The sequence below is a fragment of the Myotis myotis genome, unplaced genomic scaffold (assembly GCF_014108235.1).
Source record: "Myotis myotis isolate mMyoMyo1 unplaced genomic scaffold, mMyoMyo1.p scaffold_m19_p_17, whole genome shotgun sequence".
In the NCBI taxonomy this organism is placed as follows: Eukaryota; Metazoa; Chordata; class Mammalia; order Chiroptera; family Vespertilionidae; genus Myotis; species Myotis myotis.
Window position 1 is genome coordinate 36,527,476 of NW_023416321.1, and position 16,860 is coordinate 36,544,335.

Genomic DNA, 16,860 nt, shown 5'->3' on the forward strand with positions numbered 1-16,860 from the left:
CCCCTTAGACAGAAGTCGGAGGCTGGCTGGTGCAGCGATGTTTAATGGCATTTCTTAGAAACTAAGCCCATGCACAAGTAGAAAGTGCTCGTGGGGCCGGCGGAGGCCCCCCACAGCGCCTGGGAACCACAAGCCCGGCCGTGCAGCCCTCCCCGGGCGCCTTAAATAGATTCTTCACTAAACTCTGTATGTTACATATTTACAAACCCCCTCCCATCAGGGGATGGGGTGGGACTCCGCAACGTGTTCCTATATACAGTCTCCCCTGTGGCCCCGACGTTGGTGGCCAGAGTTGGAGTGACGGGGGGAAGACAGGGCCAGAAAGGGAGGAAACGGACGCGAACATGCGGAGTCGGGTTGGGGCACGGTCAGCCCTGAAACACGAGGGGCGAGCGCAGCGAAGGCAGAGGTGGGGCCAGGCCGATACATTCAGAGACGCTTCGAACAAATAAATAAGGCAATTCGGGAAAGGGGTGAGCGGGTGCAGGCAAGGATGGAGCTGTGGGGAAGGGGCAGGCGGGGCTCCGGAGGTCACAGCTGAAGATGCAGGTATGTGGGGCGTGGGTCTTCTGGAGCCGGGGACCAAAAGAGGGGGCACGACCCGGAGGGAAGAGGAGCTGGGGGTGGGAGAGGGAGTTCAGCACTTCGGAGGGGGGGAGGGTAGAGACCTAGGAAGATCTCCAAACAAAGTGACGAGGAAAGCTGCCGACAGGGGGCTCCTCCCCCGAGAGCCCTCTCCCTTCAGACTGCCAGGAGCGGCCTCCGAGTGGGGAGAGGTCAGGTGGCCAGTCCAGGTTGGGGCAGCCCTTCCAGCTCCTGGTTCTGCTTCAGTTCCCTCATCCTGCAGAGAAACAGGAAGGAGTCAGGTGAGATCAGCAGACCAGGGGAGGTGGGTGATGGAGGTGGCTGAGCAGAATCCAGCAGGAGAAAGAATGGGCACCTGTGTCGGCAGCGCCGCAGGAATCTCATGATTTTCCGGGCTGCCTGGTCCTGTTTTTTGGTGAGAAAGGAGCTTCTGGCAAAAGGAAGAAAAGATGAGGAAAACTGACACAACACTCAGGCATCCCGTCCTCAGCCCTTTGGGACCCTCGCAAGGAAGGACTGGGGGCAGGACGATGAGCTGGGAGTTGGGGGGCTATGGGCTGTGGGCATGGATGCAGTGGGCAGGCACAGAGGGCTTGGGGCTGGACCCCTACTTGCTGCGGGGCGGCAGGCTGCCCGAGGGCCGGCGGCGGTAGGAGCGGTAGTGCTGCTGGATGAGCACAGCTGCTCGGCGGCTCTGCTGAAACCGCTTCTGTTCGTAGTAGCTTCGGAACTTGCTCTGGATCAGGATGGCCGCCTGCGTCATCTTCTTATAGAGAGCAAACTAGGAGCGGGGAGGAGAGGCGGGCTGAACTGGAGGGACAGAAACCAGACCCCTGAGGGTCACCCCAAGTTCAGCTGATGCAGGTCTTTCTCTGATCCACGCGCTCGTGGACAGGCTTGAATCACCACAGACAACCTCACACCCGGATCTCATGCCTAATACCTTAAGTGCCATCCAGGTCAGCTTGTGGAGAGAGAAGGGAGTCAGGGTTCCAGCAGCATTCTGGATGCTCTGGGTGGGAGTGGTTGGCTATGCCTTAGAGAGAGCAGGGTCTCACCTGTTTGTACTTCCGGTAACAGCGCTGGATCACAGCTGCTGCTACCTCCTGCTGCTCCTTCAGCCACCGGCCCTAGGGGAAAGCAGGAAGTCTCAGCACCTAAAGGCCCACCTAATAGACATGTGATCTGTCCTTCCAACTTCCCCGAGGTCCCCTGGCCTTCAGCCCAAGGCCACTTTGGATGATTGCTCTCCCTCCCAAAGTCCTGGGAGTCCGCAGTCTCCCCTGACTCAAAGATTGTGTAATTCTTTCCCTGAGACCTCCCAGCCTCCTGACCTTGTACTTTCGGAAGGCCGTCTGGATGACTCGGGCTGCTTCGTACAGTTCCCGCTGCTCATGATCCGACAATGTGAGCAGGGCAAAATCACTCTCCATCTTGCCACTGGCAGATGCAGAGAGAAACTCTGCCCAGGAAGGTGCTGGAGGGACCGCCAGGCGTCCCCGCTCAAAAGACGGTTCGCTGCAGGGACAGGGAGAGGACAAGTCACGGGGCATGTGAAGTCCCTCTTCTGCCCAGGGACAGCCCCAGCAACGGAGCCTGGAGAGCATGGCTTCAGAGCTCAGCCAGCTTCAATGCCCTCAAAGGCCCGTAGGGCCTCTGCCAGAATGGATCTCTGGCTATGGGGAAGCTGCCTTCCCCTTGCCATCTTCCCTTAAACAAGAATCTGGAGGCTTTGTCCTAAGCTGGTCACCTGGGAGGGGCGGCGCTGGGGAAATGGTCCACATTCTCCAGGTAGCTGGCCAGCCAGGACATGGTCTCGCTGAGCCCCAGGGCCCCTGTCCGCTCCCGCATTGAGGCTCCAGCCTCAGGCAGCCCCACAAAGCCCTCTCGTTTAATCCGCTCTGGTGTGGCTTCGATGATCTGCTTGGCCAGTGAGATCATGTCCACCTGGATGGAGAAGCGGGGTGAGCCTTGGGGGTCCCCAGTGACAGATGTTCCTGCCCTGACACAGCTGTCGCCTCGGTCCCCTTCCTGTCTTGTTCCTTCTCTCCCATCGGGTGAGGCCTCAGGGATTGCTGTCCTGTCTCACCCCATCTTTCTCAGCCACTGTTCCAGATTCATTCATTCGTACTTACTGGGTCTCCACCTGTGTTGAGACGTTGTGGAGAACATAGGACAGGGAGGACATACTCCAAATGGAGATTCAAGCTGAGCAATGAAGGATTTAGCCTTCCAGGCTGACTGCTTACTGTCCCACCCAGGTCTGGCCCATGCAAGCCCATCCTACCCCCAGGTTTGGCCATGCCTGCCACCCCACCCCCCTTCAGCTCTCTAAGAACCAGCTCAACCAACCACATGACCCTATTGATGGCTTCAGCCTTGCTTTTGCTCCAGTCCTGCAGCCTGCAGCACTTCCTGCTGGCCACATGTAACACCGCCTACCTTGTGGAAGTCTCCAGGTTTTTGTACTTACAGTGCTACCCTGACCTCTCTAACCCATTAGCCTCTCTAAAGCAGGCATGTCCTCCGGTTCTTGCTGCTATACCTAAAGATTTACTCTGTCATTTATCCCACAAGAGTTTCTTAGCTTTTACTATGTACAGGCTTCCTCCTCACCAAAAGTCATTGCCAGATACCTCCATCTTGCTAAGCTCTCTCTTCCACAACCCTCCCCATTTCCCTCTATGTCTCTGGTTCCCCAAGAAGCTTGTCTCTTCATGGATCAACAGGCAACCCCTACAATCCAGCTCTAACTGAAGATACTCCCCAGAATTTTTAAGCTCTGATGCCTCATGACTCTGAGTTAAGCTCTGATAGAAGTTAAGCAAAGGATTACCTTGCTTGTCCAAAAATGAGGGCCAATAGCTGCTCCTTCCCAAACTGAAGCAAGACTCAGTCTGTTTCATGAACTAGTCGGCCTCCCCCCACCCCTGCACCCCTCTTTCTAGCCCTCATAAATCCATCACACAAGCAGTACCGGGATCACGTCCACAGCCGGTGGGCTGTAAGCGTCCTCTGGAGCAGCCCCTGCATCCAGGGCTGGTGGGAGAGGAGGTGGTGAGGGTGGGGGCCCTTTGGGGTTGGTGGCTTCATAGTCCATGAGGAGTAGGGGGGCCTCTGGGGCACCAGAGGAGAGCTGGCCTGGGGCCATCTCCATAATAATCTCAGAGGCTGGCAGAGGAGCAGGGGGAGGACTTCCATCTGGGGCACTAGAATAGGCTGATGTGACAGAAAAAGTGCCATCGGACAGCTCTGAGGGCGAGGAGACACTGCTCAGACCTGGAAGGTAAGGGGAGAGGGTGAGGGCAGCAGGGGCCATCTGCCATCCTAGAGTCACCTACCTGCCCCGCCTTTGCTCTCAGTCTCCCTGGCTGTCCTTGCTAGTAGGATCTCCCCTTCCCTGCCTCCTCCTCGATTTCCCTCCTCTCACACTTTGTGTCTCCCACTCTTCAGCTGCCCCTGGCCTACTGTCTCACCCACATCCCCCTCTTAAAAAGGTGAGGGGTAACCCTCACCCGTGTCTGGACTGGAGGAGGGTGGCGACAGGGCAAGTGGGGGCTCAGCTGAAGCTTCCTGTCTCTGCAGTTCCTCAAGGCAGCGGGCAAGGCGCACGTGGCCCCGGGAGTGAGCCACAGACAGGGGCAGGCGGCCCAGAGAGTCGGGGATGCTCAGCGCCCGCCGATTCCAACGGAAAAGGAGCACAGCGGCTTCCAGGTGTCCCAGGGCACACGCCCACATCTAAGGAGGGGCAGGGCAAGGGCAGGAGTGGGGAGACAGGCAGAGGTGAGGCCAAGGCCCTTTTCCTGGTGGCCCATCTTCAGTCCCCTGTACTCCCCACTCCCGCAGGCCCTCCCTTCAAAGCACCCTTCCCCTCTCCCGACGCCCCACATGCACTCGGGACCCCAGCACCCTCACCAGAGGCGTGCAAGAGAAATGATCCACGTTGAGCGGGTCAACCTCCTGCTCTAAGTCCAAGCTTCCGGTCTCCACACTTCTGGAGGGTTTGGGGAAGGGACAGCAGAGCCCAGTTAGGGGAAAAGTGGGCAAAGTGGGGACAAGGGAACTGAAGGGACTGGGAAGCCAGCTGTCTAGAAGCACCACAGTCAGTGGGATGAGGCAGTCAGAAAGTAATAAATGTGATGGGGGTGGGGGTGTTGGGAGCGGGTGGAGGGATTGAACAAAAAGGAAAGAAAAAGGGAACTCGTGACATGAACAACAGTGTGGTGATTGCGGGATTGGGGGGAGGGGTGGCCGTGGAAGAGGGCACAGAGGGGATAAATGGTGATGGAAAAATAAATAAATGTAAGGCGGTCAAGAAGTCAGTGTTGTAACTCAGGGGATGTTAAAATTCCTCCCACACAAACCTTCCAGCCCCTCTTCCTTCCCAGTGATTCCAGCCCCCTCTTAGCAGGCTTCAGTCCCGACACTTCCGTTCCAGTGGTTGCCCAGTCCCCGCCCTGCTGCCCCTGCTCACCGCCACTGGCTCAGGGTCTCGATGAGGCGGGCATAGCCCTGGGCAGCGGCCAGGTGCAGAAGGCTCATGCCCCGGAAGGGGCTTCCGTGGGCCAGACGTTCAGGACCCCTCCAGGTGGAGCGTGGGATCATGCTCTCTACCAAGACCACTACCCGTGCCTCGAACCCGGGCCCCTGGCCTTCATCCTGCAATACACACAACCTTATGCAGAGAACTGAGCATCCGGTCCTCTGGCTTGAGATGGCCTTGGCCATCCCATACCTGGCCTCTCAGCTTCTAACTGCCCCTCCGACACTTCTCACTCCAGGTTCCCACCACACAGACCTCTGACGGCCTGTCAGTTCTCCCAGTTCAAGTTCCTGGATGTCCCCTCCTCCCACAGCCAACTTCCTGCAGACCCTCTGGCCGCCAGATCTCACACACCCTGGCCCGTGTTGTGCCTTCACGTCAGCTCAGGTTAGTGCCATATCCACAGGTGCTTCTCCCCTTCAGAACCCAGAGTCCTCTCCCAGTCTTCTTCCTTCAGACACGCAGGACTCCCAGAGCACTGAACCCCAACCTCCTGGTCCCCTCCCCCACCCTCTCCTTCACCTCCACCCTTCTTCAGCCCAGAAATAGTCTGAAGCCTGTCATGCCAAGAGGGTGCCCAGAATAGCCACTCTTGCCACAGGGCGGGGGTGGGAGCAGGTGACGTCAGGGATTAGGGAGGAGGGCAGGCCGAGGGGCTGGGGACGGGGGAGTGAGAAGTCACACACCAGAGCCATTTTCTGCAGGAAGACCCTCCCTCCATCCACCAGGCTCCCTCATGGAAGTACCTGCATTGGAGGCCCGTCAGGACCCTGGCAAGGTGCCTGCCCAGCTGCTGCGATCTCTGCCATCCGCTTCTCCATCTGCTCCAGCCGCTCCAGTATGGACATCCGGAACTGGTTGTCTGAGGGGGAAAGGGTATGGGAGGCTTACGGGCAGGGTCTAGGTGATGCCCTTAACACAGAACTAGACCTATCCCAGGATCTGGGAGGTAAAGACACTGAATCATATTCTTTCCTCTCTCCAAAACAACAGCCCCTTTACCCACCCACCTTTGAAACTCAGTCCTTAAGCTAGGGCTCTTAACCCTACTCATCCACCCAGGACCAGAATCCAGAACCACAACTGTGTCCTTCAAGGCACAGAGACAGGAGGAATTCCCACATAGTATCCAGCCCCGAACTGCTCCAGATCACACACACTCCCTCAGCCTTCCCCTAGGTGAAACACTGTCCGCGCTTGCCCCAGACACTACCTCTGTCCCCCATGCTGGGGCTGAAGGACTCCAGGGTCCCTGCTCTCTGTTAGCCACAGCCCCAAAGAGCTCAGGAACTGTGATTTGAAAAGCACCGCCCCTTCCTCCTGGCCCCCCACAGCTGTCCACAAAGAGGATGGTGGGGAGGGAACATGACAGAGATGGATAGCCATCCATTCCTCCTCCTCCCCTCACCCCATGCACAAATACACACGCGCACACACACATCCCAAGCTATATCTGTCCCCTCTTGAGATCACACAAGGACAAGGAGGAGGGGCGGGAGGGGATCAGAGCCATGGAAAAACAAGCATCGAGAAACAGGCTGGAGGTCAGGGATGTTCTGAGATGCTAGGCAGAAGGGGCTGAGGCACAGAAGTGATGGTGGGGAGGAAGGAAGGTGGAGAAGGATGAGCAGAGACCTTTGTATAACAGGGAGGAGAGAGAGCAGAAAGGATAAACAAGGTGAAGAGAGGAGAGAGAGGACGAAGGAAAGCTGGGGACTGTACCAAGCAAGCAACAAGAGAAGAAGGGGGACAAGTTAAGACCCTGGTCCAAGGAGAAATGAAAGAGGAAGGAGAGATGGTAGAACAGGGACAGGAAAGGAAGGCGAGAGGCAGTCACAGCAGGACAGACAGAACAGGCCTGGGAGACCTGGCAAGATCCCACGGTAGGCTGCGGGCAACCCACACACAGCCCCCTGAAGGGGCAGCTCTGAGGGAGGTGAGCCAGGACGAGCCCTGAGGGAGACACCACGGGGTGACAGCAGAGCTGAGACACCCAGAGGCAACAACAGAGACACCCAGAGGAGAAGACAGAGAAGCGCACACCCTGAGAAAGAAGCAGGAGCCGAGAGAAACAATTTCTCAAAGCCAGTGCTGGATTTAAATAAATACACACTGCCCAGGCTGCACAGCTCAGTGGTTGAGCATCGACCTATGAACCAGGAGGTCATGGTTCGATTCCAGTCAGGGCACATGCCTAGATTGCAGGGTCGATCCCCACTGTGGGGCATGCAGGAGGCAGCCGATCAATGATTCTCATCATTGATGTTTCTCTCTCCCCCTCTCTGAAATCAATAAAAATAATACTTAAAAAATAAATACACACATACACATGCATGTATGCATGTCTGTGTTTGTATAAGAAAGTGTGTTTGTATGAGAAAGTACAGGATGCTATTAAAGTGGTAGATATTACTGAGTAGTAATATCGGCAGTTTTCATTTGTAGTTTGTGCTTTTCTATAATTTCCTATAATAAATACCTATCTTTATGGGGAGGAAAACAATACATGTCTATACACATGTACATACTTGCACGTCCTATATATATATTGCTCTAGACCAGTGATGGCGAACCTTTTGAGCTCGGCATGTCAGCATTTTGACAAACCTTAATCTGGTGCCGTGTCACATATAGAAATTTTTTGATATTTGCAACCATAGTAAAACAAAGACTTATATTTTTGATATTTATTTTATATATTAAAATGCCATTTAACGAAGAAAAATCAACCAAAAAAATGAGTTCGCGTGTCACCTCTGACACGCATGTCATAGGTTCGCCATCACTGCTCTAGACCCTGTCCCTGCTCCCGCCTCTTGGCCTCGCTTGCCTAGATCCCATCCTTTGGGATGGAGAAGACAGAGCAAGAACTGAGACAAACATGGCTCCAAGATGCACAGGGAAGAGGAGCGAAGGGAAGTTTGCTGCTGCATTTAGAAACGACCAGTGAAGCAGGAGTTGAGAAAAGACTGGTAAATGTGGGCTAGGTGGTGGCCACCTGAGTGCTGAGGGGACCTAGGAGTGTCATGCTCCAAAGTTGTGGGGCCCGACACTTGGGATCAAAGGGCTAGCTACTTACCATCTAGTGACAACCAGTCGAGCTGCGTACTAGGCAGTGACAGGAATCGGCGGGCTCGATACTCAAAGAGCACAGAAGCAGAAAGGGGTCCCTCCCGCCCGGCCACCTGCAAAGACACCAGCCCTACCTCATGGGCTGGGGAGGGCAAGGTCAGTGAGGAGGGCTCTCTCCCTGCAGCTCCCTCTCTGGCCCTCTGTGTTAGAGCTACAGCTGGTCATTTCATATTGAGCTTCCCAGCTTCCCCGCTGTGGGCCAAGAGGCTGCTGGCTTCGGTGGCCTTGGCACTAACTGGGAAGGGATTCCATTCATGTGAGAACTCGGTACCTGCTACGGACTCTAGACCCTGTAGTTAAGGATGTTTGTTACTCAGCACCAAGGCCTGGAAGCTGAGGGTCAAGAGACACCTATACTTATAATAAATAATTTGATGGCATAGAAACCCCTTGGTCTCCCAGAATCAGTGTCCAGACGTCATGACCCTGTTACTAAGATGGGAGGAAGGAGAGCCAGCTGCTCACCAACGGTGTCTAGTGAGGGCGACGCCCCAACTATAGCCTTGAAAAGGAAGCCATCAGGCCCTGGTCCCTGATGCACCATCTGTGCACCACTGAACAGGGCTGTTGAGATGGGGAGAACACGCACTGAGAACAAAGCTGTCACCATGTCCCTGGTGAGCCTTTGGGGTCCCACAGTAAGGCTGACTGTTGAGTGCAGGGTAAGGGGCAAGGTTGGTGGCAAAAGGGCAGACACTGGAGGTTGCCCTGGCAGTGACGTCTAGACCAGCACCGTCCAACAAAACGTTCCTCAATGATGGAAATGCTTATCTGCACTGCTCAATAGGGTAGCACCAGCCAGGTGGCTACTGAGCACTCAAAATGTGGTTAGTGCGACTGAGGAACTGAATTTTAAATTTTACTTAATTTTAATTGATTGCAATAGGCACATGTGGCTAACAGTTACTGTATTAGATGGAAGCCAATGTCCTTCAGTCTCAAGATTGGTTGAAGGAGACCAACATCTCTCCCTTTTCATTCTTCCAAGAGCTAGACTCTGGCTTTAAGGCTGGAACAGACATTAAAGACTCCTTGGGTCAAATACCTGACCTTACAGGAGGGGAGGCCAAGGACCCAAGAAAAGGGCAGACGTATCTAAGGTCACTAGTCCAGTAAGGAGTAGATTTCTCAGGCCAGAACCCAGACCTTCTGACACCTAAGCACAGACTCATTTGCCTGCTGGGGGACCATGGGACTCAGCCTCAAGACTAAATGAGGGCTTTGTGCTCTCAGGAACAACTCAACACATTTGTCCCCAGTGCTTCCAGAAGTCCTAAATGCCATTAGTTAGTCCCTTCCCCCACTAGTCCCCATCCCCATACCAGGACAGTAGCAGCGTAAGACACCAGGCTGGACAAGTGACGCGGGCACTGCGATGTGGTCAAAGACGCAGGAGTAATGCTCGGAGGCCTCCGTCCACGGGCCCGTGATGAGCACCTTGACCCCACCCTGCAGACAGAAGTCAGAAGGCCATGTGGCTAGAGCTCTGCTTGGTATTCATTCACTCACTTATTCATTAATGTAGACTCTCAGAGTGTATCTCTATGTGGCAGGCCCTGTGCCTGAGCTTGGTGATACAGGGACTGGACAGGACCCACTGGGGTCAGGTCAGCTAGCCTGTCCCTCCTCCCCAACATCCCCGCCCTCCACCTGAGTCTGCTAGCCTCACCCAAGGCCACCGACTCATTTGCAGATAGCTGTCATCAGGAGGAAGTTCCTTTTTAGGCCCCACCTGCAGGTCCTCCTTTCCCTCACTACGGCAGCATAAAGCAGAACTTCTCTACTAATGAAGACAGTCTTTAGCTTCTCAAAGTCTGCAATCATATCCCGACTATGTTTTCTCTCCGCACTAAGTTGCCCCAATTCCCTCCCTGTGAAAGTCGCCAAGGGAATGAAGTCCCCTGGGCACTTGGGGACTCATACAACCCCGTGGAAGGGGAAGGGAGGGAGAAGGGTGAGTCAGAAGGACTACAGAAACAGGAAAGAAGCCACACTCTGTGGAAAAACAGAGGTTGGAAGGAGAACTAAGCAGCCATGGTAACTAGGCCCCATACCAGGGGGTAAGAGGGGACAGGGATGGGAGAGACTCACCTCTGGGTAGGACCACTCTGGGGAGAAGTCTGTGATGGTGCTAAGAGCAGGTGAGAGCTGGGGGTTGGAGGCAGGGATGCTTGGAGCTTCGTCACTGATGAGTTCTCCCATAAGGTCTGGGAATGATGAAAGACTGAACGGCTCCAGCTCGCTGGCCCCACTAGCTCCTCCAAACAAGGCCTCCCCTCTTCCTACCCTGCCCGATGGCTCCGAGGGGGCAGGTGAGGGGGGTGGTGAAGGAGGGGGTGAAGGTACGGGTGGGGCAGGCCCCTGGACCTTAAGCTCCTCTCCACTGTCATCATCTTGAATGAAGAAGCAGTTTCCTCTCCTCCCACCTCCTACTGACTGTGGAGGGGGACCCCGAGCAGCCGCCTGGGGCTCCAGGGCAGCAGCAGGCTCTAGGGCAGGACAGGGGGTATGGGCAGCCTCTGCCTCCGGGAAGTCTGGGCTTACCCCCTGCCCCCCTCCATATGTCTGACCCCTCTGGGGGCTGTTGAGAAAACGATCAGGGTCAAAGGCAGGGCTGGGAGGAGCTGGTGGGGCAGAGGGCTCAGAGCCGACGACCACTGCCAAGCTCATGGGAGGGTGAGGATCAGCCTGGGGAGCCAAGTGCCTGGTGGGCGTCAAGCCCCCAGTACGCTGCTCCAGTCCAGTCAGAAGGAGGATAGCGGTGCCTCCCCTCGATGAACCCCCTCGAGAGGTGGGAGGGCTAGGTCTGATCTCTAGGGGTTCTGCAAAGCCTGAGGAAGAGGAGGAAGAGGAGGAAGAAGATGGGGAGGTATGTGCCTTGGGGAGCTCTGGGGGAAGTGGGGCTATCAGTGGAGGGGGCTCAGGGGGATGGGGATGGGGGATAGAGGTCAGGGTTAAAGCTCGGGGCTCCACTTTGGGAGAGATGATGCGGTGTTTTGTGCTGCTGCATTTGTGTGTAAGGCTCCCGGAACCTGGAATGGAAAGAGGTGGGGAGGAGAGAAGGGATATGACACGTCTTTCTCCATCATTCCCTGGCTGGGTTGGGGGTAGGACTAGTCTGCTCCCCAGCTCTTCCTCTGTGCAGTCCCTTTGCAGGAATCCCAATCTTCCCACAAGTTCCTCTTCAACCCTTACCCACCCCCACCTTTCCCCACACCTTCATGTAGTTCCTGGGACTCCGCTATATACCAGAGATGTAATACTGATTATGGCCACTGGGGGGCAGCAGAAGCACTCCTCCTTCCCCACGTTAAACAGGACTGAAGGAGCATGGGGGAGTGGGGGGCGGACTGAGGGTTTGGAGGAAAGGTGAGAAAAATAGGTAAAAGCGTAAAAAAAGGACAAAAGAACAGAGCCAAGGGGGTACCACTTAGCAGTAAAGCTAAGGCTGGGTCCAAGTGGTAGTGCTGGGGTGGAAGGAGTTGCTAACGGTAGAAGGCAGATAAAAAGCTGGGCTGCCAAGACTCAAGTAAAAGGAGCCGGGGTCAGGGTGCACCCAGATGGGAAGGCATGCAAATCCCAGCAAGACAGATAACCCCCTGGCTTAAGTGCAGTGTGACTAGACAGGAAGAGAGCTCCAAAGTTGGGGGTCACTAACCAAGGCCCCCACTGCAGAGGCAGGCATGGGTCCGTGGTGCAGGCTTGGTCGGGTGGGTGTCCAGGATCTGCTGCACCAGCTGCTCTACAGAGAACTCCTCTGTCCCATTCCCACAGCTCCACTTGATGCCATGAACTAGAGGAGAGTTGGGGGGGAAGTGCTATGGGATCCCCACAAAAGTCCCCAGAGCCCCTTGACAGCTCGGCTCCTTCAAGCACCTGAGATGCTCCAAGACTTCTGGCCAGGTGCAAGGAGGCCAGCAGCCCCAAGACTGCTTGCATCTGTAGTTCCCAGCGGTCCCTTCTCCACTGTAGAACTCACCAGGAGGCCTAGCACCCCCGCAGGAGAGCACCCTCTGGCTGAGAGGGACATGGTCACCCCACAGGCTCCTGGTGCCTCTGGGGGGCCCCTGTTTCCACTCTCCCCTTGGGCACTGTCCTGGCCCTGCTGCCTTACACATGGGCTTCAGCTGTCCCAGCAGCTCCTCCCGGGACCACTTGAGCCACTCTCGACGGTCACTGCTGATGGAACAAAAGATGGGGCTGCAGCCCTTTCCACAATCCTCCAGGGCTGGGACGTTCAGGTAGTGCACAAGGACGATGTCAGGGTTCTGCGGGCACAAGGGTACACACAGAGCACGATGGGGTCCTGAGATCCAAGGGCTCAGCCTCCTAGTCTTCACTTTTCCCCCAGGCATCCCCCAGCTCCATCCCCAAGTTCTGGTTCTCTCCATCCCAAACTCCGTATCTCCCAGGCTCCTGCACCCACTCAGAACTAGTCATCCTTCACTGCACCCTTCCAGACCCCATCTCCCTCTAAGAGCCAGGAAGAGTGTGTCTCCCTGAGCGCTTCCTTCCTTACCTGGAGCAGCCAGTAGCAGCGCCGATGGAATGTGGGGACGATGGAAGAGTGAACGTAGCAGCCATAGAGACACTGCCAGGAGACAGGCTGGGGTGGGGGGAGGGCTAGTCTGCTCCCCAACTCTTCCTCTGTTCAGTCCCTTTGCAGGAATCCCAATCTTTCCACCAGTTCCTCTTCAACCCTTACCCACCCCCACCTCTTCCCCACACCTTTAAAATCCCAGCACCCCAAATCATGGATGAGAGGCAGGAGAAGGGAACAGTGGGACTAGGGCTTTACAATGAGGATCACATTTGAGATATAGAACTATCTAGAAATCGGAGGGCAGGGCAAGATCACAACTGAGATGAGGAGCAATGATTTGGGGAAGATAAACCTGTGCTTAGAGGTTCAATACTTGGACCCCTGAGGGAAATACAAGTGAGGTGAGGGGACTGGGCATGGGTGTCCTCCAGGGGAGGCATAACCTAAGGCCTGCAGAGCTGGGACATGGAAGGAAATGGGGTGTGGAGGGTGGGCTAAGCTATCAGCCAGCAAATGCAAAGCGAGTGAGAAGGGCGGGTAGTGAGGCAGACAATGGTGCCAAGTCCTGACAGGGCTGGAACCCAGCTAAGGGTTGAGAAGGGTGGGCCAAGGCAGATGAGCTGGATGCCTTGCTTACCTCCATGCCCTGGACCTTCAGCTTCATGTGGTCCTCTCGGGTGGTCTTCCCATCCTTCCGCTTCTTCCAGAGGTAACCATCCTTCCGGTATTTCACCTTCTTGCGGTTGTAGAGGATAATGGAGCCATTCTGAGGCCTGAAGAGGATAGGGTTGGCCTTGAGCTCTGTGAACAGAACCCAGGACCCCCGCCACTCGCCACCTTCACAAACTTTCTCACCTTGTCTTTGGGGCACAGGATAGCCACTCCTCATGCTTCTCAAAGGTGATCAAGTAGGATGCAATCTCCTGTAGAAGAGGAGGTACCCAGATGGGTGTCCCCTGCATACAGTCTCAGACTGGCCTCCTGGCCACCCCCTCAGGGTCCTTCTCCACTGAGTCCTGGTAGCTAGTGGAGGATGCTGCCAGCTATCTGACCCAGCAAGGCTCACTGCCCTTCTAAGAATCTCAGGTTCCATCGCAAACAAAAGTCTAACCTCTGGAATTCCATCAGCCTGACTCCTTCCCTCCCTGACAACTGGGGCTTTTATCTTGGGGCCAGACCCAAGCTCTTCATCATTCTTTGTTCATCATTATCTTCCTCTCCAAATTCCACGTTTGTGCCACTTCCTGACTCAGAAAACTTCAATAGTTTGACATCACCAGGAATTCCAGACTCTTCAGCCTGACTCCAAGGCTCTCCCTGACCAGGGATCCAACCATTGCTCCTACGCTCACACTGTTTACCCATTTGCACCTACATTCCTGCCAGAACGAACCATTGGTTCTTCCCTGAACTTGAGCTGAGCAGCAGTATCCTCAGTGTTAGCGCTGTACAACCTCATGGCACCCTGAAGTGCCATGTACACATCTCTCTGAGTCTGGAACTCCTAGCCATCCTATAGACAAATCCCTTCTCAGATCTCCACGAAGCGCTGCTGACCTCTCTAGCGCTAATAACACACACACACACACACACACACACACACGCACACACGCGCACACGCGCACACACACACCCCCCTTTTGACTGACAGTCCTCTTCTAGTCAAATAATCAAATCAATAATGATCAACCACCAAGTACATAGAAAGCACTGGGGGTAGGGAGAACAGAAGGTGTGTAACACGGGACATGCCTCCAGAAGGAGCAAGCATAAGTGGTGGTTAAAAGCAGGCGCTCTGGAGCGAGTTAGATAAGTCATTTCCTCATCTATACCACGGGGATAACAGAGCTTGCTCTACAGATAGCATCATCAGAGCTGCAGAAGGAGATAATGGAGGTCAAGTGCTTAACACAGTGCCCGGTTTGTAAGAAATGCTGTAAAGGTGGAGCTATTATTTTTACTCAGGTGGATATGCCAAGAAGTGAGTTCCTACAAGATGCAGGTCTTTATACCTCCCCGGTGATCCCCAGAGAGCCCCACACTCTGCAGGTAGGAGCGTGGACAGACACAGGACGACCCTCATTCACTCTCCCCAGACCTTCCACGCCCTGAGCCCCCACGCTCCCTAGGAAACCTCATTTGTATTCCACCGCAGCCGCTCTGGAGGCAGCAGTGGACATCGAGGAAGACACTCCAACAGCTTCTTGGGGAGAAAGATCTTCAGGTGGTGGCTGTTCTCTAGAGAGAACGAGAAAGGAGGGCTTAGGGTGCTGGCCGAGGGCAGAGGGCTGAATCCAGGGCACTGTGGGGACTGAAACAAGGAGAGCAGGGAATCCAAGGACCACACGCACCACAGGGCAGGGAGAGAGGAAGGTTGTGTCCAAAGTGGGAACCTGGATTGTGGACTCACCAGCAACCTCGGTGGTGTCCTTGGTACTCATGGTGAGGGCTCCAGGGGCAAGGTCACCCCTGGCCGGAGGGGCCGGGGGGAGGGGGAGTCTGTGCTGGGAAAAGAGAGAACAGGTCATGGCAGGAGCCCTCACCCTTCCCCAGGATGAGGTGGGAGAGGCAGTACAGACTGGGCCATGGGAAAGAAGAGGAAGAGAGGAAGGAAGGGGATAGGCTCTGATGGGAGAGTAGAGCCAGGCCATGGGGGAGGGCGAGAACCCGGACCTGGTGCCAGGAACCAACGTGAGTGGGGAGCCACGACAGAGGAGTAATCAGGAAGAGACGGGTGGGTGGGGGAGGGGAGGGGAGGCGCTGGCGGGGCGGGCGTCCTGCAGGGTAGGCTCGGTCCCGGGGACTGGGACTCAGGGCATCCGGTCCTTGGAGAATGGTTTGGCAAAAGAGAGCCTGGATGCTGGGGGTGGGGCGCTGGGCAGGAGAGCTAAGTCCAATGGAGAGCGAGGCCTTAGAAGACACACCCTGAGTCCCTTCTCTATTTGATTTTTCCAAGAGGAAAGACATCTGATAACCGACCCTAACCCATCTCTCTGGTCCAGGATGGTCAAGGCCTAGGTCTAGGACAATCTGGGATATTCCCCCAGGACCCAGCTTCCCACCCTCAGGACAGCCCTCTCCACCCCTAACCCACCTCTCTCCCACCCTCCCCAAACGCCTCTGCTTCCCGGCCCCAGCGCACCCCACACCATCTACACTCGGCTCCAGCCCCAGCCCCACCCGCCCGGGGGGACAGATGGAGCTGGAGGAGGCGGTCGGCGCGGCTCCGCCAGGTGTCCGAGGATGAAGAGGGGGAGGCGGCCCCTCCGAGCTCAGCTGCGTGGGCTGGGTAAGGACTCCGCCCAGGGCGCAGGTGCACAGTCCGGGCCAGGCCGCCTACTGGGGTGCGGAGCGGGCCGGGGGCGCCCCCCACAGCGGGGCGGTGGTCCCCAGAGAGGCTCCGCGCTGGGAGGGTCTTGCCTCCGGTTCGCAGGGAGGGAGGGATGTTCTGGAGAAACTGCGGGGCAGAGTCCGCGGGCGCGCGGCGCCGAGGGGCAGTCGGGGTTCGGGGGTCCCCAAGGCAGTCCCCGCGCGCAGGTCCGCGGTGGGGCCCTACGCGGAGCGGCGCCCCCTGGCGCGGGGGAGGAGGACGGAAGCGGGAGCGGAGCGCCCGGAGGAGGGCGGTGGTCTCCAGCGCGGCGCGCCGGGAGTGGCGCCCCCTGGCGCGGGGGCGGGGAGGCGGGCAAGGGCCCTGGCTCTTACCTCCCGGGGTCCCGCAGGTGACGGCGGCAGCGGCCATTCTACCCCACACCGACCCCCCCCAGCGCCGGCTGACAGCGGCGTCCGACGTCACTGCGCACGGGGCGGGGCCTCCCAATTAAGGGGAAGCGGGTGGCGAAGGGAACCTGGGCGCTGCAGTGGGGCTCGGGGTGGGGCGCTGGTGGGGGGGCTCCCGGCCGGGAAGTCCCCGAGGAGGCAGCGGGGTGGAGGGGCAGGGTCCCGGGGTCCCGGAGGCGGGAGTTCGCCCGACTGGCGTGACCCTCGAGACGCGAGAGTGGGGCGCGTGGCTGTCCAGCGCTGGGCGAGGAACGCTGGACTGGGGGGCAGGCTTTTCTCG

At 56.7% G+C, this 16,860-nt stretch overlaps 1 protein-coding gene and 1 long non-coding RNA gene across 9 annotated transcripts; one reads left to right on the forward strand and one right to left on the reverse strand.

Annotated features, from left to right (window-relative positions):
* Positions 1–27: 27 nt before the first annotated feature.
* Positions 28–16,609, reverse strand: CAMTA2 (calmodulin binding transcription activator 2). 8 transcript variants are annotated; one of them, XM_036341142.1, is made up of 23 exons: positions 16,506–16,609; positions 15,214–15,307; positions 14,938–15,041; positions 13,659–13,726; positions 13,441–13,576; positions 12,780–12,851; positions 12,375–12,528; positions 11,919–12,053; positions 10,352–11,292; positions 9,583–9,709; positions 8,208–8,342; positions 5,875–5,990; positions 5,060–5,244; positions 4,501–4,579; positions 4,101–4,323; positions 3,563–3,864; positions 2,336–2,532; positions 1,920–2,103; positions 1,644–1,715; positions 1,529–1,549; positions 1,197–1,366; positions 941–1,015; positions 28–841 (listed from the first exon to the last, which is right to left on the reverse strand). In XM_036341142.1, exons 2-23 carry the CDS (start codon positions 15,242–15,244, stop codon positions 778–780), a joined length of 3,591 nt encoding a protein of 1,196 aa, XP_036197035.1. In that variant the 5' UTR covers positions 15,245–15,307; positions 16,506–16,609; the 3' UTR covers positions 28–777. The 8 variants fall into 8 exon arrangements, with proteins under 8 accessions (XP_036197035.1, XP_036197033.1, XP_036197034.1 ...); XM_036341140.1 differs by having other exon boundaries at positions 12,780–12,866; XM_036341141.1 differs by having other exon boundaries at positions 12,780–12,866; positions 15,214–15,302; positions 16,506–16,575.
* Positions 761–5,986, forward strand: LOC118671964. Its single transcript, XR_004972937.1, has 3 exons — positions 761–866; positions 5,367–5,515; positions 5,857–5,986. It is a non-coding gene; the product is annotated as an uncharacterized LOC118671964 (long non-coding RNA).
* Positions 16,610–16,860: the final 251 nt, after the last annotated feature.